This window comes from Sinohyriopsis cumingii, unplaced genomic scaffold (genome assembly GCF_028554795.1).
Source record: "Sinohyriopsis cumingii isolate HCF-2022 unplaced genomic scaffold, ASM2855479v2 utg001237l, whole genome shotgun sequence".
Taxonomy (NCBI): domain Eukaryota; kingdom Metazoa; phylum Mollusca; class Bivalvia; order Unionida; family Unionidae; genus Sinohyriopsis; species Sinohyriopsis cumingii.
In genome coordinates, this window is record NW_028315973.1 from 481,888 (window position 1) to 505,485 (window position 23,598).

The window sequence follows — 23,598 nt, forward strand, 5'->3', positions numbered from 1 at the left end:
TCCATTGAAGCAGGAGTGTAGTGTGACTACTTTATAATCAAGAACATCATGAAACATGTTTAATCCAAATACATCAAAATATTAATTAAGAAAGAGAGAATATGAAACTTTACTGAAATTTAATTACAGAATTTAAAATTAGAAATATTAATGAGTGGCAGCATTATAAAATGATTCAGATTTTTCAACAAGTTCAACTTATTTTGCTGCAAGTTTCAAGTATCTCACAATCTGTATTGTCTATTTGTTAAAATGACATGCGTTTAGTCATAGTTTTGCATTCAGTTATTAATCTTACATCACAAGAAAAATCTAGATGTCATGTAAATAATTCATCATTCAAATAATAAAGCCAACTTAAAAACAATATTGTTACAAATTAATCACACCCACATAACAAAACAAAATGGTCACTTGTTTAAAGCACAGCTGCATCAAGACATTCTTACAACATGTAAACGAACATTTTAATGTAGGGAACATTTATTATATCAAGTGACCACAATCAGCACAAAAAAGGACCAATATCTTTTTTTAAATTCTGGCTTCTAATGTCTATATTCCTTTAGTTCAAAAATTAATTTCATCTTCAAACTTCAATTACCATCCTGCCATAAACAATTAAGCAAGTATCTTACTTGAACCACATCTATACATTCAATAATTAGAGCTCAGTAGGTAATCATTTTGGAATTGCTCAGCTGATCATGCTCTATGACAATGACTGGCTTATTTGATCATTTGGGTTACATGCTGTGGATTAGTATAAAAGTGACTTCCATACAAGTTAGAATAAATCAGTGTGATGGTGTGATGAATATCTATTCTACTTGTTTGTGAATCATGCCCTGCAAGAATTTTTATTGCCAAAGTAAAGAAGGAAAATAAAATTGTACGAAAATCTATGCCATTTATTAGACTCCCATAATGGCATATTCTATTATTTTGATGATCACAATCTGTAAATATTTTTTATACTAGACCAGGGCCAGTACAAGCTATGTGCAAGCAGTGCACTTGCACAAAAAACCATTCTAAGGGAGGTGCAAAATCAAAGGGGTGCAAAAATCAGATGGAAGCTAAAATGAAACCTTTTACTTTTCTGCATAAGAAAACACTTGTATTTGGTCATAACTTATATCAATTTCTTATCAGCTTTCTTAGCAAATATTTTAATGATGTGGAGGGATTGGGTGCCAAATGTCTCTTCTGGACAGGGCGCTATATTATCTCTCATACCTGCCTTTTACACAACACATACAATTGCCACCCAAGCTCCAATTTGGTTAAGGCAATATAAAATTGTCAAGATACCTAACTGCAGGCAAATCCCAAAAACTGGAAAGGGGGAGGGGTGGCTTGTATTCAGTTTGTAATGCTTTATGTTCTGCAAGTTTTATACTGTGATCTTGACACAGTACATCTATCCGAACCTTTAATTAGCTTTTATACACAGACTGCATTCTTACACTGCATAAATGCCCAAGTGTTCTTTCATCTATCATTATTTCATGCAACTGACTGTCAACATTGGTCAATTCCATCTTATAGTCAAAGCCAAGATCACTGTAACAATTTTCTGCACAAACACAAGGTGAATATTTACTAACTGACAAATATGGAATGAAAATTTGCTTCATCACTAAAACTTATAATATTTGTCATCAGCCAACTGTCAAGGCTATAACATTGTCAGTTTTCTCAGAAGACTCCAAAATAGACTCTTTGGCCTGTCAAAGAGTGTTTTAATGTTAAGACGACTAGATAATAACTGTCAATAATATAAATCATGAGATTTCTTTTAAGAGGCATGTTTGGACTGTTCTCTAATGATCAGCCACCAGGATATCTCTATAAGGGTGAGGAATCTATTCCAACTTTCTGCAAATGGTCTTATCATCTACTGTTTACATAATCATTACAGTAGACCGATACCTGCTTACTGTTACACAAATAATAAAATGCTCCAAAACAAGTGTTATGAAATCACACTCAAAGTTGGCTCATGATAGATTGTGCCAATGCATGTTGCTGATTTCAATGTAACTAGGTTATAACTGTCAAGTAAATGGATAAAAATGTGTTCTCTTATCTTCAGTTGAGATTATAAATAAATAGTTACAAAAGTCTATCATTCATTGTTGTTAATGATATTGAAAAGAACAGTCTGTGAGCATATCTAAATAAAAGGAAAAAGGAAACTGAATGAGGTTTCCACCAACAAATGAAAAAATGATTAAAAATGGTTTGATATATATTAAAACATTACTAAAAGAAGTTGACACAGTTCTGTTCTTGGTTATGTTTAACTTTTCAGTTAAATGTGTTTTAGCTAAATCTCTCTTAAAATTCTTTATTATATACAGGCGTGTTTGTGTGTGTGAGCATGTACATGTACATACATGTCTGCTCTTCTGTCTATATATATATATAGCATACCCTTAAATTTTTCCTCATACATATCTGCATGTACTATTTACACACATCTTTCTTCAAACTTATATTTATTAATATATTGTTGTTAGATGCAAGCTAAAATGAAAAATAAAACAAAAGTTGTTCACTAACAGAAAAAAAGGAACATGATTTGCAAAAAAATCTTCCCATATATTTAATGACCCAATCTTTTTAAAGTTTATATTATTTTGTCATATTATGGGGTATTTTCAATTTTGACTGTCTATCACACAAAAAAGTCCACGTTTTATGTTTTTTAACAGTGAATAATTGGCCATGAATGCAGCTAAATATAAAATGTACTTAATCTTCGGCAAACATTTAATACCGCTCATATAGTTTTCCTATGAATTTAAGAGACAATTCATGCTCACATTATTCAATGCAACAACTCCATCACAAATGGATAAATTAAGACAGTCTACAAATGTAATTATGACTCAAATTTCAGCCAACGTTTGTAATTTGAAACTAAAAGAAACATCATGCACACACATAAATGCATCACAATTTGTCTAACTACTTTTGTTTTTTCATTCCTTTTAACATACCCGTTCTCCCTGAGGCAAAATAACAAAACAAAATGTCAGTGAAATTTTTTTCCAAACAGAAATGAAGGTATTAAAAGTCTATATAGATCATTTAAATTAACCACTTTCTACTTCCTAACAAATCTACTGACAATATCTGAAAATATAAAGGTGTCTTCACACACAAGAAGCTATTTCATCCAAAATAATGCAACTGATATGGTTTAAACCAATTTCTGTCTCAAGATGTAACATTAGAACAAAGAAATCCTCATTACCTAAAAGTTTCTTTCATACAAGAAAAAGTATGTTTTGAAATTCCATTATTGGAAATTACTTTCTTTGCTTCGATCAGTCTTTTTTTATATGTCAGATGAATTTAAGGAATATTTTAAAATCTCAGAAATTCCCAAGTTACCTGCAGGACCTTAACATAGGGTTCCCCTTCTTCATTGGTGTAGGAACCATTTACCATGTAATGGCGCAGCCACTGAAGCTGCGGGGTTGTGTCACTGATTAGGACTTTACATTCAAACCTGGCATCCTCACCAACAGTAACTGTCTGATTCATGGGCCCTTCTATCATTGGGGCCAAGGGCATTCGTTCTGCAAAAGAATTACTGAAATGCATCATATCCAATGAAATGAAGCAGCTAAAATGGTGAAGAGGGGACTTGATGGTAGTAATATGTTTGCTGAACAAGTATTTTTCTTTATTTTCTCATCACCCATTATTCCCACTACTTCAAGTAATTACAATTATCTGCAAAAATAACACAGTCCAGTTTTAGGTTCCTATCATCCAGTTCTTTCCCAAGTTATCTAAACACCCAATCTTGCTTCAACTTGGTATAATTAGGAACTCTGCCATTGTGGTAAACAAGCAAACAACTTACAATGCAAGAAGAACAGAAAAGGATACTATTTCTGTTCTGGAACAATGTCAATTTTAGCAATCTTGGTAACTTAATTCATTCTCGGCCATGACACATAGTTATCATTATGAAAAAGTATAAATACTTTATTACCATTGTTACACAAGTAGACAAAACTGAATGCCATGAAGGTTCCCCAAAAACATGATTTAGAAGTGTGAGATGGGGGAAAAAAACCCATGGAAATAACAATTTGACCCAATAATACACAATGGGTTTGGACTTAAACTCAAGGGGGAAAATGGTATCATAATTTAAGACTTGGTTCTTTGTTGTATAATGCAATTTAAAGTTTTTTGCTCAACTATTTGCTTAATTGTTTTTTTAACAATTTTGTGTACCATTTTTGACAACTATAATTATGTAACATACTGCTCCAGTTTCAAGTTTTCAACAATCTATTAACTGTTCCTATATTATATTATACTATGTTTTATATTATACTATGCCATTCCAATATAGTTCCCAGCATCTTGTTACCTTTTTGCATATCATACATTCTCTGTACCATTTCAAATGTTTTAAAACATAGTCAGGATACTCAAGTTGTACCCCTAAAAAGCACTTCTCTTCATTTAAATATTCTTCTGGATATCCCTCTATGTTTTGTTTTAATACCTGCAGGTACTGTTGAGAGAAAGACACTGCTAATATAACTAAAACATTTCTGTATGCTGTAGTATGTTCAGAGATATACTGTAGTAATATCAACATATTTCATTAGGAAGCTAAGACCCACAGAAGCGCCAACAAATGCACAAACGTAGAATTATGTTCATTGAACATAATGTCCCACCATAGTACCTGAAAACAACTAAAGTGTGATGGATATTTGGACAGAAAAATAAACAAGACAACACTATATGCCTCTATAACTGTTATACCAAGGCATAAAACTGGTACAAGTTAAAGAAAGCCTATGATATGTATCCATTTAAAATCTAGCAAATATACTTTTATCTCCAACTATACTGAACAATGCTGTTAGAAAATTCCCAGAAAATCAAAATGGCTAGAATAGATGTTTTCATCATTTTTAGTAGCCATCTCTAAAAACTAAAAACAAATGGCTATTTGTCAACAATTTATGGGAACACAATATTATAAGAGGCAAACAAACGGGGTGTGGAGAGAGAGAGAGAGAGAGAGAGAGAGGGGGACGAAAAGCCCAATTAATCTGTTACCATTAGAAGCCACTGCATTCATGTTGAAATAGTATATGTGAATGAGTAAAGTTATCAATTAGGCTGATGGTTTTCACTATGAAACTGACAGCAATCTGCTGATAATCCAACAGTGTGCCTTGATAAGGAGAACCTTATCTAATGTTGTAGTGTAAAACTAGAGGAGGTCATGGCCTGAAGTTTTCAAATTGGCCATATATCATATATAACTAGGCTGATCCATCCTCATCATACAGTTCCCATGATTAGCTGTGACCCTTAGTCTGGACTAGCTAGCTAGTTGGAGCACAGCTTGATATTATAGACTTGCATAATGTTAAGCTTCTTTGGTAGACTGGTGTTCAACTTGTGTGGAAAAAAGATGTTTTTTTTACAAGATCTATAATGAGAACATGCTTTTAGAAGTTGAAGTCAACATTTTATGCACATAAAAGCTGCAGATTTTTATTTTATTTCTATGTAAAGTACCTTGTGTATGCAGTGTATATGTCTGAAAATAAATTAATTAACTGGTTCATTTTTAACAGCATCTTTCACACGTTTTTTGGATACATGATACAGAGGAAATGAGTGCCAAGCCCCTTTCCCCGGGGGAAAAAGGACCTGGCCTGGGAGGTTATTAAACCTACAACTGCTCCCTGTCTGATAGAGAAATGGATGCCTGCCTAAGGGAGAAATGGATACCTTTTTAACCCTTTCTTCACTATGGACCAGTTTTCTGGTCCAGATGAACTAAATCGAACAAAGTAGGCACTTTTAACGAGTTTTCCAAATGGTGAAATTTGTATACAAAATGGCGGAGTTCGAAGAAAGTGAGTGAAGTGTTAGATTGTTAGATTTTGACCTAGTAAAGTTGGATGAAAATGAGAAAGGCGTCTGGAGAGGCAATGGAATGCACTTGTGGGTGACAGTGATGACGATGAAGAGGACTTTGAAGGTTCTGAACCGGAGGAAGTGTACGCTCCACGTAATTTTGTTTGGATGAAGTTGGAAAACCAGAAGGATTTGTTTCAGTTTTCTGACAGAGTTGGACCCACCTGAGCGTTAGATGGCTCCAGCAGAGCTTTGGAATATTTTCAAATATTCTATTCAGATGAAGTTTGTGGAAACATTGTCCGTCTAACGAATTTGAATGTGACGATCAAACGTATCAGAGGCAATACAGGTGTGTGGCATGATCTCACCTTGGATGAAATCAAGGCATTTTATGGAATTTTAATTTCTACCTGTCATATACCTGAAAGAAAGACTTGTGTTGCTACTGGAATTATTCACGAGTACATCTAGGGTCAATTGAATAAGTTTTGGGAACTTTCTAAGTTTTCTAAGAAGTAAATAGATAATTACTTGTATTTTATCTGTTGTGTTACCTGTTTGCACATGTATTTTAACAGTTGTAATAGATATGCATATTTTAGTCAATTATTCATAAAATTTGATTTTAACCTTGATTTTGACACCTAATCCAGCCAGATATCTTTAAAATTGGCAAAGTTATGTTATTTCAAAATCCACAAGTCATTTTGCTTTACAACTCCAAAGTTACTTAGTGCAGAGGACTCCATGCCCCCAAAGTTACTTAGTGATGAAAGAGTTAAGGAAGAAATGGATGCCAGAGTAAGGGAGGAAATGGATGCTGGTCTAAAAGTGGATGCCTGTTTAAGGTAGAAATGTATGAACAGATGCAGTGAATTCATTTTTATGAATGGTGTCACAATTTTCAAAGATTTTATTGTCTACCTAAAACTATGAATTTCAATACCAAATGAATATCTTCGCTTTTAAGACAACATATACCTTAGGCAAAATCTGAGATGCACATCTTTGGAAGAAAAAAAAAACAACGGTTACAAAATCATGAAAATTGGAACCATGATTGTAAAATAAATCCACAGCAGACTAATATACACAATGCCCCCAAAATGACGACTTTATAGCGAGTAAACACTTACGAAGAACATCCACTGTAAATGACCATGAAATGTGTCCAAATCTATTCTCCACAATGCAAGTGTAGTTGCCAGCATCTTTCAAAATCAGGTTATTTATTTTCAATTTAAATCCCTCAATTTCACACTGCAAAAGAAACAAATATTATACAAGTCTGAAAGACACTGTAATCGGAGGTATTACAGATTGATACTGAAACTACAAGACAATTTTGCGTTGTTACAGCATGTGATGTCTCAAAATAACATCAGTTTCATATGGCAATCCTTGTAAGCTCATCACTATCTCTATTTTGCCAAAGATTATGTCAAGCTGCAGTAAAATATGTTATAACAATACCAGAGTAAAATAAGGCCATTACATGGATTCAGATAATATCAACAATTTGCACACACCTACAATGAATCAGTGCTTTAATAATCTGATAAAGTCTTTCAGCCTGGTTCATTTTATTTCTGCTTAATTCTACAATGATGATATGGACACATGAAAGATGTCTTGTTTTGGATGGTTATTTCAAGTGGGAAAATACTGCTGAATAAATTTTTAAGGAATTCTTGAATAAAATAATAAAAAAATTGCAGTGATAGTCTTTATGCATCTGTAAGATATGGACAGTCTTGAAATCAGCTGCTTTATGTGAGCCTTCATGTAACAAATCTGGCATGCATATACTAATGCTAACACAGCCAACATGAAGCAATCTCATAAAAAATTACTCCTCTTTGTCTCTTTGGCTTCCTCCACTTGTAAACTAATGCATTCATCCTACTTTTTATGCAGAAAACAATTGATAAATGCATGAGAATGAAGTTTAAATAGCAACTCTGGCTTGGCTGAGGGAATGTTTTTAATTTGCAAGGCCATATTCCCTGCCAGAAATATTAATGTGAAAGTCCTGCAAATTAGTCCTATTTGTGTGAGGTGTTATTTAGATTGGACCCAAGCCTTACTTACCTTGAAGAGGTTATGTAACAATTACACAACTTATCCCATTAGTAACAAGTCATTACCACAAAACCTCAGACAAGTCTCCATGTTGCAAATGGAGACAGCCAGCAAAATCTTTTAATAAAAGCATGCTATTACAGACTCATTACTAAGCACAAGGGAAATTAGTTTTTGTACTAATTGTGCTACATTCTTTAAAGATAATAATAATAATAATAATAATAATAATAATAATAATAATATTATTATTATTATTATTATTGGCTTTATCCAGATTTATGGCATTATGAATTAATTCCATTACAGCCAAAGGAGGTACAGTGAATACAACTGTCCCCCTTAAATTTGGCCCCTATGTGATCAGCCAATGGTCTCTGGGCTTAATCAGGTTTAAAAGATGCAATCTGATTGGAAACTATTGTGTGAAATTATATTCATTTTCAATTAAAAATTTGATTGCAGTTTACATGGTATTACAACAGTCCTGTATCTGCAGGTCTGGAAATCAGAAACTTGCCAAACTCAAAATATCAAGATCAACGTGGAAATATATTGTCATAAAGCTTTTACAGCACAACAATAGCAATTTATTTAGTTCCAAGACATGATAGTTAGACTACCTGGGCCAAACAGACTCTGTTTTGGATCTAGCATGCTAAATGAGAAACCGCAACTCCTATAGTAGATCAGAAGAACTGTAAGTTTCACCGTACTATCTTGCATTAACCCATAGCAAATGTTATCAAAAAAGAGATTCACATCACCCAAAGATTCTAGATTAGTAAATAAATTTTAAATTTCTGACTACTAAATAAATCTTACATTTTATACAAGTAAATGTACAAGGGAAGCAGAGCTGGATCAATACACAAATGAACTGGTGCAGACTGATATTACATGGTGACATGATAATCGACTATATTGGTTCAATGAGACATTTTTAAACAAATTCCAGCAAAAGGCCAACTTATCACATCAACATAATGTTAAACAAAAGAAAAACAGTATAAATCAGTCTATCACATATGACTGGATGTAAATATTATCATATCAAAATTGTGTTAAAGAAAAACAGGATGAATCAGTCTATCACATACCACTGGATGTAAATATTATCAAATCAAAATTCTGTAAAGAAAAAAAAAAACTAGGAACCAGTCTATTACACATGACTGGGCATAACCATAATGATTTATGTGGCTACATGTTTTAGTCTTAATTTTGCACAATTAAGAATAAACACCATTGTACATCATGAAGGTATAAAACATTATTCTCCACTGAAGCTCTCAATATACATTAATTACGAATAAAAGCAGTGTACATGATATGCATTAACAGAGATAACTGGGTTGCACGTATTTCAATAAAAACTGCCTTTAAAGATAATGGCTATACAATTTTCTTCAAAACTGATTTCTTTCTGATCTAACTGTTATAGGGGTGTTAATTCCATAAAACAGAACCAGAGAAAGCATGTGATTTTTAAACTGTACTTGTCTGGCGGTAATGGTGTTCTAAAATCATCATTTTGTAATGGATTTCAATTTAGGTCTTTGGTATTCCTCTTACCTGAAAGATTCAAAATACTGCGAGCAACATTTATTCTTAACTTTGAAAATTAATATGGATTTGTGCTACTGTAATCGAATGATACATCTGTGGTAATAACCACATTCCCATTTGTTTTTATCTTGCTTGGTAAACAACACTACTGCTCAAGACTGGCAAACAAAACAATTTAAAAATAAACATGCTAAGATAGCAGGATATGTGTATTGTCAATACATATTGTGTATTCAAAGTTTTAAACTGCAATACAATACATATAGTGTATTAAACGTTTTGTACTGTGATACATATCTGTAGTATGTGTGTTTTTGTGTGTGTGTGTGTGTGTGTGTGTAATTGTGATTTTTAAAGTGGCTTTAACAATTTTTCAGTTGTATCACTGTGATGTCTGCAGTATGGCAGTTTATAGTGATGTCTCGCACTGGGGAATCATGCCGCAGACATGTAACATGATGTCCCACCCAGTCACATTAATTTGACACCAGGCCAACCAGTCCAAACACTAACCTCTTAATGCTGAGCGCCAAGCGAGGTAGCTAATACTAACATTTTTTAAAGTCTTTGTTATGACTCAGCTGGGGTTTGAACCCACGACACTCCTTCATAAATGAATCTACAAGGAAAATTACTCATAATAACTTGAAATCTGCAGCTGTAAGACTGACATTCTTTTTTGGGCTTAAAGTGTATACATTAAAGCTCTGATTACAGTGACACCAGTTATTCTGCATCATCAATCATTGAGACTAGAAATGAGTAACTGAATGATACAACGTCCATGTACCTTGGCTTTCACAATTTTATGACATAATCGAGTATTCTTACATCTGTATTCATTAACAAACAGCTAAGAACTGAAAAATTGACAGTCAAACAGAGGAAATAAGTAAACTAGAATGAAATTAGGTATCAAACTTTTGCCTAGTAAGGTAACAATAACATGCTTTATAAACATTATTAAGGTGGACATAATTATAGCTTTAATTATCTGCAAACAAAAATCGTCTCTCCTGAGAGTCTAGATAATGGGCATTTTATAGTGAATTTATAATTAACAAAAAAAATGAATTCATACACTGGAATCTTCATCATCACAGTCAGATTTTACACCATCTTTAAGCCATGTGATTGCTGGAAAAGGATACCCACGAGCATCACAGTCTAACTGGATATCCTGTGTAGCTGGCCTTGCTACATAGTGTGAAACATCTTTATTTGGTGAAAATATGGGTGGACCTGTAAATCAAAATTTTTCAAGGAAAACTGAAAATGTTTTAATTGCTCTTGCACTGACATCTAATAGTAAAATTGCTATTCCTGACATAACATTATAGGGCAATTTTTGTTTATAACTTTTCACTAAAGATGGGCAGGGATTTTATCAACATTATAAACTAGAAATGTTCAATCCAAATTCATATATTATATTTATAAATGTTTTTGTACATGTGCATGATTTTATGAAACTTTAAGTTTCTTTCTTTCTTTCTTTCTTTGTTATTTGCAAGACTGCCATTCTGCTATTGACTTCAATGAATCGGGCCATTAAACACTACAACTGGGCTTATCTTCTTCAAGAGACCAAGCAAATAAATGTCATAACCAATTAAAAGTACTGAAGACATAGAAATATATACCAAATTCAGAACTTGTTCAGTGGAAATTAAACTTCAACATTCCACAGAGAAAATGTTTTATCCCAAAATGTAATAAGCAATCTCTACTAATTTTTGAAGAGACTGTTGTTTTTATTCTCAGCACCTATTACTCTATCAATGACCAAACCAGATCAACATTACATTTCAGCACAAATAACTCATAAATGTCTGGTTTTAACATATCAATTCAATGATTTCAAGCCTAACGTTTATTTCATCTATCTTTTCTGGATTTTGCCTGAAACCTTCTTATCATGATTATCAAAACAAATTTTAATCAAGATTCCTTATGTTATTTAAATTTGTGGTTGCCAAGTGCATTGATAAAGTAATTCACAACACTTGCACTTACCTTCCTGCCCCTTGAGCTGGTCTTTGTACTGATCTGAAATACAAATGGGACAAAATTATTTTTAATTATTGCATTCTGTCATGCATAAACCTATGCATCAAAATATTGCAATCCTAATTTTTCACCAGCCGAAACAAAAAAATGTAATTTCTAAACAATACAATATAATACACAAAGTATATTTGACCAAAATCATGAAACAAAAGTACCAAAAATATTAAGGAAATTATAAAGGTTTCTATATGCAACTGATGGGCCCCCCCGAGTGGCTGAGTGACCCAAGGTGCTCCCCTTTCTGGTTTTACAGATCACTGAAGTCACACCTCTGTCCACGTGGGTTCAAGTCCCAACTCTACCATCAAAAAAGTTTGCCAGCAGCTTCCCATTGCTCTTTCTCCACCAGACATACTGACCACTATGTACTGAAAAATGGCATTAAAACCACAAAATCGAAAGCTAAAAAAAACATATGCAACCCATAGAATGCAATTAATGGGAAGTTTAACATGGACAACAATTCCATCAAATTTTGCCTGAAAACAGTCAAAAAATCTATTGGCATTGTCTTCTTTCTAAAAAGCCATAAGCCAAAATTTGGGTTCAATCCATAAAGTGCTTCTAACATTATCATTGGAAATTATATTCGTATCAAACAAGCGCATAAAACATTGCCAGAAAATGGTGAAAATGACATTTTACCTGTTTTTTTATATATCATGTAAAGCCACATTCCAAACTTAATTTCAATCCATGAAGTTCTTCAAAAGTTACTGAACAGAAACAGAATTGTAAAAGGTTTCATAAATCTATCAAATTCTGGTATGAAAATAGGCCATGGTCTTCTTAAGGTAAGGCCTCATACCAAATTTCAGCTTATCAAGTCCTTCTTAACCGATTCGGCCCCAATCCCGTCTGCAGCATCAAGGTCATTTAAGATACATCAAAGTGGGTGGTATTAAAAAAAAGCAGACACATATAGCTCTAAAATTATACCAAATAATCTGGAAGTTCTAGCTGCACTACAAAATACAGAGGGAAAAACCTCACTTTTTGGACCCGTTTTTTTTCCCACCCAAAATTCGCTCGAGATCGGAATGCAATTTTGTGTCTGGATTTTAGACCTTTTGGCCTCAGATCTAAGGCATACCGGTCTTAACTGCACACAGAGAGGTGAACCTTTGCAAAAACTAGGATAAGGTGGACATTTGGAATAAATTGCGGTCTCCATACGAAAATGATGGTTCCATTAACACATTAACCCCTGGAGCTTTTTGCCATTTTTGCCTGAAAATTGAGTAGGAAACACATTTTGAAAGCTATTTCTGAATAGACTCGAAAACACCAAATCCCCGGTCATCTTTCAATAACCTACGTCCCTCCATAAACATGATGCAGGGGGATGGAGAGATAATAAAAAGACACTAAATTTCCTGGACATTCCAAAATGCTTTGTTCACAATCAACTCTTGTTATTCATGTTTCATAAGAAAAAAATACTTAATTTTGGCAGCTGTAAAGAATCAAGCAAACACGAATCAATTTAGTAAGAATGCCAAGGAAAACACACATAATAAGGATTTCAACACGACATTATCTATGATGACCCAAATTCATTACAAAAAAACAATAAAAGTTTTCTTGGAACTTTGCAAGACCTATGAAAATCAGATCTAATTTCCTTGCCGAGTAAACAACCCCATCTGAAATGCAGTAATATTTTATTCAGCATATCGATGCATATTCACAGTAATTAGTAGCTTGCTTTCCTGTTAATGATGTGTTTTTTGTCTTTTATTAATAACACAATTACAAACTGAACTTGTTAGAATAAACATACAAACTGAAAGTACCTTGACCAACTCCACCAGCACAAGTTTTAATGTATCCAATCCTGTAACTTTTTATCACATATGAAGAAAAAAATACCAACTGTGCTGTATTTTTTTCCTCTGAAATAGGGGTCCTGAGTGGCCGAGTGGTCTAAAGCGCTCTCCGTTACGGATCACTGCCATCTCACCTCTGTGTGGGATCGAGTTTAGCATTCAGCCAATGTGGGTATGTGAAAAAGCTTGCCAGTAGCTTCTCATGGGTCAGTGGGTCTTCCCAGGGTTTTCCTGGGTTCTTCCTCCAACATTAATACTAGCCGCCATGTATAGCCTATCGAATGCTGAAAAATGGCGTTAAACCCCACAACAACAACAACAAATCCTCTGAAATATTATCACAACCTGGATAAAAAAAGGTAATTTTTTAAAACAGTCAACTAGTACTGACATTATCCCAATCACACTCTACTACAACCAAGCTTTTATTTTTGGGACCTCACAGTACTATCACAAATGGTAATTATCTGCCCCTACCTGAAGGCTTCTCTTCCACAACTCGAATTGTTGCATTTCCCCACGATTCCCCATACTGGTTTTGTGCCCGACATCCAAACACCCCAGCATCTGTCTTCTGAATGTTTTGTATGACCAGGGAAAAACGGTTAATGGTGTACCTAAAGACAATATACAAACAATATAAAAACACTTTCTAAAAAATTACATATAGCAGTGTTTGATCTACCCATGCATCATGCATCAAATGCAGACTTTTCCAATTTGACGCACTAAAATAGTTGCCAGACAATGCACACCTGTGTTACATTTTACTCATTAACAAAAAAAAACCACAAAGGTTCGGTCTAAAAATCATCGCTAGTAGATAAATTGATGTACCCCAACATTATGTTTGTTGATTAAAATAAATTAAGGTTTGGTCTAACTACTTTAATGGCTAGATTACAACTCTCCCAAAATCAAAAACATGCACACTTCAGTTTCTTATGCTAGTGTTATCATAACACATAGGGTTAAAACTGAGTGTGGAGCCTGGAGCTGACCTTATATGACCTGTAACTGTCACATCATTTGTAGCAACAGGATGTTAGAACCATATAATCACCATACCCAAGAAAGAGGTGGAAAATAAACAAGTGATTTTGAGTGATTCTCACGAGAAAGTATTATTTTATGTGCACCTTTGTCATGCAATGAAGCAACAATTTCCATTTGCTCAATTTTATGGTTTGCGTTGTTCCAATATACTGTCAAGCATTCAACTGAAAATGACATCCATGGCAAAAATAATTAAAATAAATCCAAAACAAACGAAGTTATCTTTTGGACCACATTTATGACCGACCGATGATAATACTGTAGAGGTCTCGCTAGAATTTTAAAACTAGAAGTCCCACCAGCAAAAGTTGCAGTCCCCTACTAGAAGCATATTGGGTATACCTAAAGTGGCTAAATTTCCAGACGAGTAGAACCAGTGGTTGCCACTGAGTTTAATTTTCTAATTTCTTCACACCACTAGCATATAACTCTTGTTTGTCCATTCCAGTGAAAGTGAATTATGTTACAAGTGCTTGATGTGTGCTTGATGTTGAGAAGAAAAAAACAAAAATCTGAACGGAAAAAATCATACTGAGGGACAAAGATACCTTATATTACCCCCATGATCTGTTCTGACATAGGACCCTCTCTATCATACTATGTAAGAGAGAAGGTATGTAACTTCCAAATACATTGATCCACCTATGACCCTCGATTTCCTTCTGCTTTTTCCGTCTTCAAAGGCACACGTCCATACTATATGGCTTGTTTTACTCCCAAGACATTTTTCTATTCATCAAGCCATCACTGACTTTTCAGCATTGAACCAAACCGATGTTACGGGCTCCGAAACATGCAATTTTTGCAAATTTTTACTACTGAGACAAGTCCGATCTCATCAGATTTCAGCACTGACATTGGTGCCGCATAGATTACCTATTTTGAAAACAGAATCACACACACACACATACATATATATATATATATATATATATATATATAATGTATGTGCAGTGAAGAAGACAACGTCTAATTCTTGTATGGAACAGGATTACTAAGTTGAATCTTGTTACTGATAAGTAAAATCTTACTTCTGCATCACAACTGTTCCGTAATTAAAGGGATGTATTAAAGGGAGTCACAAACACGGTACATGTAGCTCTTTTCAGTGCTTGCACTTGTCCCAAGAGTCAAATTTTTTTCCTTCAGATTATTATGTTCCTTTTTTCAACATCAAGCTCGTGTTGAGCACCTGTGAATTGTATCAGGCCAAGGAAACATCTTATTCCATGCACTAAGCTAAGCTAAGCATCACGCATAGTGTTCCATGTGAAATATTAGTTCTAGCAACTTCAAGCACTCTGGTGAATCTCGTTAGTCTTCACCAATTTGCCCCAAAATACTTATCCAAATTTGCAAACATCATTTTGTCTAACTCTCAACATGTCTTGATTTTGAGGTCACATGCACTGCTTATTCGGCTACACCTGGAAATGAACACAATAATGAAAGGTAAAGTTGTTCATTTGATGTACAACACAAAAGTACATCACTTGTTTTTTTTCTGTCTCTGAATTCAGCCACTGTAAATATCAGTACATTTTCCCACCACTCTGCAGCTAGTGAAGTGTTTGAACCTGCCGCCAAGCTATTGGGTCATGTTCTTCAGTTGTACTCATATAATGACAACATGTACATCTGGGGGTCTTTCAGCCACTGAATTTTCTCATTGTACATATCACAGCTAAAACGATCATTTGATCAACACATTTTCCCACTCAGCAGATGGTTGAAGCAGGACTGGCAAGTCCTTGAATTTGCCATCCTGCAAATGTGTACCTACAGAGGGCTCCTGTATAAGCAATTTTCTGCATCCCAGGTATAAAAAAATTTTGCGTCCAAATACGCGTGATTAATCATTTCCAAGATCTCTGCAGTATTGTTTTCCAACCGGTGGAGCCTTTATCATCCAAAGATGAGATAACGGTTACTCGTAAGATAAAACATAATATGTGCAGCAATGGTTGAAAACAAAGCTGGCAACTTTTTCAAAAAGAAGTCGCTTGAAGAATTTGACAGTTAAGACACCTTTATAAATTGCCATATTTGTACAGAGGCTAAAAAAACCAGGATGACCAAATGTGCAAAAAAATAATAACTTTCAGAATATTACACTGGCAAGGCATGATGGGGTGCCATAACACCATACCTGCCAACTCTTACGATTTTGCCATACGTCTTATTTATGAAAATTACCCTTAAAATACGGACTTACGACATACTAGCAAAAACTATGGAAAAATGATGGTTGCCGAAAAATCCGGATAACTGGCTGATCTGTGTTTTATTTTTGATCCGGGTTTCATCTTAGAATTAGTGAAATTAGTCAGGGAACCAGACTATCTTTACAACACTTAAAACTGCACATATTTGTTCATGAGAAGCATCTGCATGATCAAACTGTTGATTACAGAATTTTTAAAAATGGCGTCCAGAAAGTTATGCATGTTTATGACGAAAGGGAAAATAAGCTTCTAGAAAAAGTGTTATTAATCAACATGGAAGAATAAATATGAGTATTCAGATTCTTGAAATAAAAGCTGGAAAGGACACAATTGTGTTTACTGGACATGCCAACCTGAGTATGTCTCGTGGTGGGAGATATGATTGCCGTCGTCATGTGAAAAGGAAAGAATTTCCAAGAATTTGTCAAGCTGAGAGATAGCAACAAGCCACTGAGCTGCATAGGGTTTGGAACTAGAGTTTGTGCAACTGTACTAGTGGTAAATAAAGTCTACGTGTACTTTACAAACTTCTCAGTTGAACATAATGTATATCGTCAATGCGTCAAACTTTTAATTATGTGTTCCAGCTTTACAATAGCAGTTATTGATATTCTGTTACACCTTACTGAAAACTGATCAGTCTTGCAGAAAAAAATCAGCTGCCTTACTGAGACGGACTCATCAGGGTTGGCAGGTCTGGAACACGAACTGCTGACTGAAGGTCCACAACACAAGACAGACCTGAATGCAAGGTTACAAAAACATTCTTCCAAACAAGACATAACAGTGAAAGCGCAAATGTGTACACTGGCCAAGTGTAGAAAAGACATCCCTTTTTAAAATACAAATCTCTTCTTAATTTAATACACGACTTAGCGGCTGAAGAAATAGACACCATTGGCATTTTGAAGAATTCTGCCAATCAGTATGACTCGGCTACTACCTGTTCAGAGTTACTGGAGCACCTATCAAGCATATATTGAGGATAGTCTTATACGTGACATGCAAAATTCGTCATTTGTGACAGCAATGGCAGATGAAAGCACTGACATAGCCAACAACAAACGCCATGTCAATTATGCTCAGATTGCTTCTGATAAAACCTTCAACAAGCTTTTTAACAACTATATAATGTTCAGATGCTTCTGGCAAGGGAATTGCCTTATTGGCTTTAGTCACATTATATAACTAATATTTACGTTGTGTATTAGACAATGTAATTATATTTTAAAAACTACTGAAAACTGATCACTGGCTAGAACAACACTCGTAGGTTTGGATTCTGACTCAATGTTTTTTGCCTTGATGAGTCAAATGACTTGCATGAAGCCATTTGTAGATAAAACTGCATATACACATACATATACAGTACTCCCTTATTGTAATGTTGTGAAACCACCTTATGAACTATAGGATACAAACAGTACAACTTCATTATAATACTATATAGTGAGACTGCCTTATAACCAGGTACATTACAAGTAATATCTCACTATAAAGTTGTCCAGAGGAGTCATAGTATAGTGCCCTATAACAAGGTGCATCACAGGACTCCTTCATTAAAATATTGTCCATGGAAACCATAAGCATTTTACCTTATAGTGAGACCACCTTACAACAAGGTACATTACATGTACTCCCTCACTATAATTCTGTCATTGGGAGTCGTAGAGTGAGACTGCCTCATTACAAATTACATTTCAAGTATTCCCTCACAAAACTGTATATGGGAGTCAAAACATATGACCATACAGTGAGTCTTCCTTAAAACAAAGTACATTACAAGTATCGCCTCATTATAATTCTGTCTATGGGAGTCAGAATATATTATTGTACAGTGAGACTGCCTTATAATAAAGTCCATTATAAGTACTCCCTCAAAATAATGCGGTTTATGGGAGCCACAGTATACGGCCATGTAGTGGGCACAGTTTATGATGAAGTACATAATACATATAGATATCTGTACTGCCATTTAATAAAATGGGATCCATAGCCATTAGCATGCACTATTTATAACCAGAACAATGTTATAATGACGGATCTTATAGTGAGGAAAAGTGGTACTAGCAAGAAAAATGAATGACGGATCTTATAGTGAGGAAAAGTGGTACTAGCAAGAAAAATGAAAGAAATTTTCAAAACAATATATTTTCTGTTCCATCAATTAGCAACAAATGACTCTTCTTGAATTTATACTTTCCTCAGTAATTTTTTTCCACTAAATTTGCACAAATTTTCTTGCAATGTGACTTAAATGTTTCTACAACAATCCAGATAAGTTAAATGACTGTACCAAGACCAAGCTGACTCCACCTCACCTTCCATTTTCTCTCTCATCCAAAAGGACTCCATCCTTGAACCAGTTAAGAAAAGGTCTTGGCTTCCCCTTCACTTTACAGACTAACTTCACGGTTGTGTTGACTAAGTGAATCTGTTCCTTGAGTGGCTTCTGAGCCAATGTGGGGGCCTTAGATTCTGAAAGAGAAATTATGATATACACTGAAACCTGGGTAAAAAGAATTGCCTCCATTGTAAACATGTCTTTGGTAGCGAGGCTGAATGGGAAAGTACAATTAGAAAAATGGATGTAGTGCTGCCATCTTTCAGCAACACAAAATATAAATTAACAAGAAGAATGTACATGGGTAAACTAGGTGCCCCATTCAGCCTTATAAATTCATGCATGTACATTAACATCTGTTCATCAAATTTTCAAAAAAGGGATTCTGATCTGATCATTAAAGATGGGAAAAAGGAGCTATCATTTTCGTACAACATTTGGAACTAAATTTACAAGTGGTGGAAATAACTGGGTTAATCAAACTTTGTTAAAGGTAACCTCTAAAAGGTCAATCTCAACCTGTCTTTAACAGAAGGAAGACAAAAAAGGGAGACAACCCTGGATGATACTACCAGAACCCAGACAGAAACTGCATCTAATTCAATATTAAAATGCTACTTGTATCGATCATAAGATCAGTGTCTCCCTTTAGAAGTAAGACGTGGATATAACAAGATTTTAAGTGAGACTGCAGATTTAGTGAAAATAAAGTGGCAGGCGAAGCACCCCATCTGTCCAATATACTTAAGTCACTGTATGCATAGTGAGCTAGTACGCTGAGGATTAAACATAAATGGCGATCATAAAGAAGTCTTGATAAAAACGTTAGATCCCCTCTCAAAGTGTGTATATATAATTATGAAATCTATACATGATTGCCTTAAAGTCTGCTGGAGCCATGTTGGTTCACTGGTTAACACGCCAGACTCATGATCAAAAGGGTCCACGTTCAAATCTTACAACTGTACCATCCTGGGTCAGTTATCATGACATGTCCTTTGACATGTCACTTTATTCCAATTGTCTCAGTACTAAATAACCTACTTGTGTTAAGGTGCTGTGAAAAACCCAAACCAAGGCCTTAAAGTAAAAAAAATCCAAGCTGTCATTTGGGAATCACACTCTGAACAACAATGATTCATTATGTGTTACTATATGAATATCATGATATCACTTATATCATCATTTGGTGTGATGATAAAAAGTCAACACCATTCTGGTGGACAAAGTGGTTAAAGTTTCTGTCTCTGGATACAAACCCTGGCCAGGTCATGCAGAGATTTATAAAAATGGTACTAGCAGCTGTCTTGCTTGGCACTCAGCATTAAGAGATTAGTGCTAGGACTGGTTGGCCTGGTGTCGGGATAACGTGACTAGGTGGGATATGATGCTACATGTCTTTCACATGATGCCACCGTGCTAAACATCACTATAAACTGCCACACTGAAGACATCATAGCAACGTGAATAAAATTGTTAAAGCTATGTTAATAATCCAAAGCATACAAAAAGCCCACAAATGCCTTTCAACTTGTCTCTTTAGCTGAACAGTCTATACCTTGGCTGTAATGAACTGAAATGAATTCTAATTTAATGCAAACATCAGTCAATATACCCAAAGCTGACCCATTCAAAAAATGATCCCAACTTCTACTGCCATGTTGAAAGAAAAGTAGTTTGCAACCATGTTCAAGTTCATGAAGTGTATTATAACATACCTTGAAGGTATGTGGACACTAAGAGTTTGAAAAGAAAAATAAAACTGGTTTGCCAGGCTACACAGTAAGGATCCTTGTTTTGCTTGACAACCCATGAATAGAAGCACCCTAAATACTCATAGATTGTTGAACAAAAAACATCCGGTGTTTGCCTCAACTTGCAAAGAAAACGGACAATACCATACATGAATCTGAATAAAGACTGCACGGACCCAGATCTGCTATAGTACAAGGCAATGGCAGATCTGGGTCCTTGCAGTTTGTCAGTAGTAATCTGAAAAACAAACAAGATGAACCCTTATCTGCTACCACATTAAGTAATGGCAGATCAGGGTCTTTGCTGTTTGCAACTGGACTGACTTGTAAGCGAATATATACAGATCATTTTCAGATAGTATTTTAGCTGCCCAAACCTATCCCATAGCCACATCCGGTATGGTCATGCGCATTTGACGTTGGGCAACTCGAGTGACCTACACTTCTTACATGAATAGAACTTCCATCCTAGAAGACGATGAATGCCTCAAACAGTTCCATCAAATATTCAATTTAAAAAATATATATATATATATCCAATTATATGTGTACAGAAGATGGTAAAACATAAAATAAATAAAAAGAATACAGCACAAAACATCCACAAGTAGGGCAGGAGGGCCTCCCCAAATGGTCTGAAAAGATCAACAGGGACAGCACCCTCCCAAAAAACAAAAGAATAGAACATTTGTCATTACAGATCGTCGCAGATAGCAGTAAACAATAATATGCCAGCCCACAAGTATAAAACTTGAAATGTATGTTTTCATCAAGTATTTTTAACAATAAATATATCTATTGCTTTATGTCACTGCATTGTGACTCTCATCTTAACTTCGCCCACCCCCATCTTATGATTGCATGGTAATGAATAATCTGAAAATAAACATGTTAACTTGTCTAATTAGCAGCAAACAATGAACACCAAAGGTGACACATCACATATTAACTCATTCGGCCCCAGAGGTTTTTGTCATTTTTGTCTGAAATGTGCGTAGGAATGAGATTTGGGGTGCTATTTCTGAACACATCATAATACAGCGGTTTTCAACAGATTATCCATGAGAATAATGCTTAGTTGTATTAGAAACATCAATTTCCATTGGTTATTTTGCTTGCGCATGAGCAGAAGGGTAAAAGTTGGAGTTCTTTTTTTTTTTTTTTTTTTTGCTTAATAGACCCATCATTTTCGTATGGAGACTGCAATTTATTCCAAATGCCCACCTTATCCTAGTTTTTGCAAAGGTTCACCTGTCTGTGTTCAGTTAAGACCGGTATGCCTTAGATCTGAGGCCAAGAGGTCTAAAATCCGGACACAAAATCGCATTCCGATCTCGAGCGAATTTTGGGTGAAAAAAAACCGGGTCCAAAAAATGAGCTTTTTCTCTCTGTATTTTGTAGTGCAACTAGAACTTCCAGATTATTTGATACCATTTTAGAGCTATATCTGTCTGGGTTTTTTTTAATACAACCCACGTTGGTCTATCTTAAAAGGCCTCGATGCTGCAGGGCTTTGAAGTAGGGTACAGCCTCATCACGCCTACAGACGGGATCGGGGCTGAATCGGTTAAGCAGATTCCTCAAAGGTCTGCCATTTAGTTAACAAATTAAATGGGAATGAATGTGAATCCCAAAACAGCTTATGATACATTGAATTGGCTAAGAAATTCTCTCTCTTGCTAACTCTTTTACTTACTTTGCTAACTCCATAAACAAATATGGATAATAATGACGAGTTAGCTCATCCTGCAATACATTTGCAATAGCCAGTTGCTACAGTACTATCAGCTATGTGTAACTCGTGTGGCTTCTCGGATTGGGTTTGGGATCTGATTATGTTGGCATCGATGATGCTGTGTTCACCTGTATGCATCCATCCACTATGAAAAATAATTATATGCAACAAAGAGATTTCTAAGCCCTCATGTTTTCTCGAGTAAATTGTCTTGAAGAGTCATCTAAATACACATAGATTTGTACAAATTGTAATTCTGGTCACAAATGAAAATCGTCCATCCACCCCATTCCTTTCAGAAATGGATCAATACAACTTTATAAGTCCTATCCAGGACTGCGGACAGAGTAGGACAAATTTCTCTGGACCACAATGGTCAGGGGTTCCACCGTTGTTTCAATTTGTGATTCACTGGGGCCTACTGGATAATTTTTCATAGGGCCCACAAATCCTGTCCGCTACCCTGGTCCTCTCTGATGCGTTTTTTGCTCAGATCTCGCTCGGATTTTAAAACTAGGAGTCCATGACTCCCATTTTGGTAAAAATAGGAGTCCCACCATCAAACGTTGCAGTCCCTTCTTTCCTACAGAATCAACACAGACGTGAGTGTATCCATGTTTAGATGGAGAGGTTTTCATAATGTAATCACTCACTATAATATAGCTTCATTACATCAGTATATTGACAGGATCGCAAATTTATGGTTTATTTATTTGTATACATACTTGTAGTAATTTTAGGCAAATGAATAGTATCGGATTTGCTGTTTTTTTCCCCGCATTTTCGTATGTACATGTCAAGTTGGAAAACAACTTTGACCTAAAAGTGCATCTCACGAACCTAAAAGTGCATCTCACGAATTCCACAACATAGCATTGTCCCATACATTTCTGACCTACATAATTTGCATTTTAAAGTTAAATCTTTAATAAAACAATACCTTGGCTTTGCTTTCAATGATTTGTATATTTTTCTGAAAATATTTGCCTGATGATTTACGAAAAGAGACAAT

The 23,598-nt window shown here is 35.0% G+C and overlaps 1 protein-coding gene across 3 annotated transcripts in view; it reads right to left on the minus strand.

Moving 5' to 3' along the window:
* LOC149772703 (fibroblast growth factor receptor 2-like) overlaps positions 1-23,598 on the minus strand; it is an 80,605-nt gene that overhangs the window by 17,994 nt on the left and 39,013 nt on the right. For all 3 annotated transcript variants that reach the window (XM_089947456.1, XM_089947458.1, XM_089947457.1), the window contains exons 3-8: positions 19,075-19,231; positions 13,950-14,089; positions 11,590-11,622; positions 10,655-10,815; positions 7,059-7,182; positions 3,406-3,593 (exon numbers count right to left, since the gene is read on the minus strand). In XM_089947456.1, coding sequence (XP_089803582.1) covers positions 3,406-3,593; positions 7,059-7,182; positions 10,655-10,815; positions 11,590-11,622; positions 13,950-14,089; positions 19,075-19,231 — 803 coding nt within the window. The remainder of the gene's footprint in view (positions 1-3,405; positions 3,594-7,058; positions 7,183-10,654; positions 10,816-11,589; positions 11,623-13,949; positions 14,090-19,074; positions 19,232-23,598) is intronic.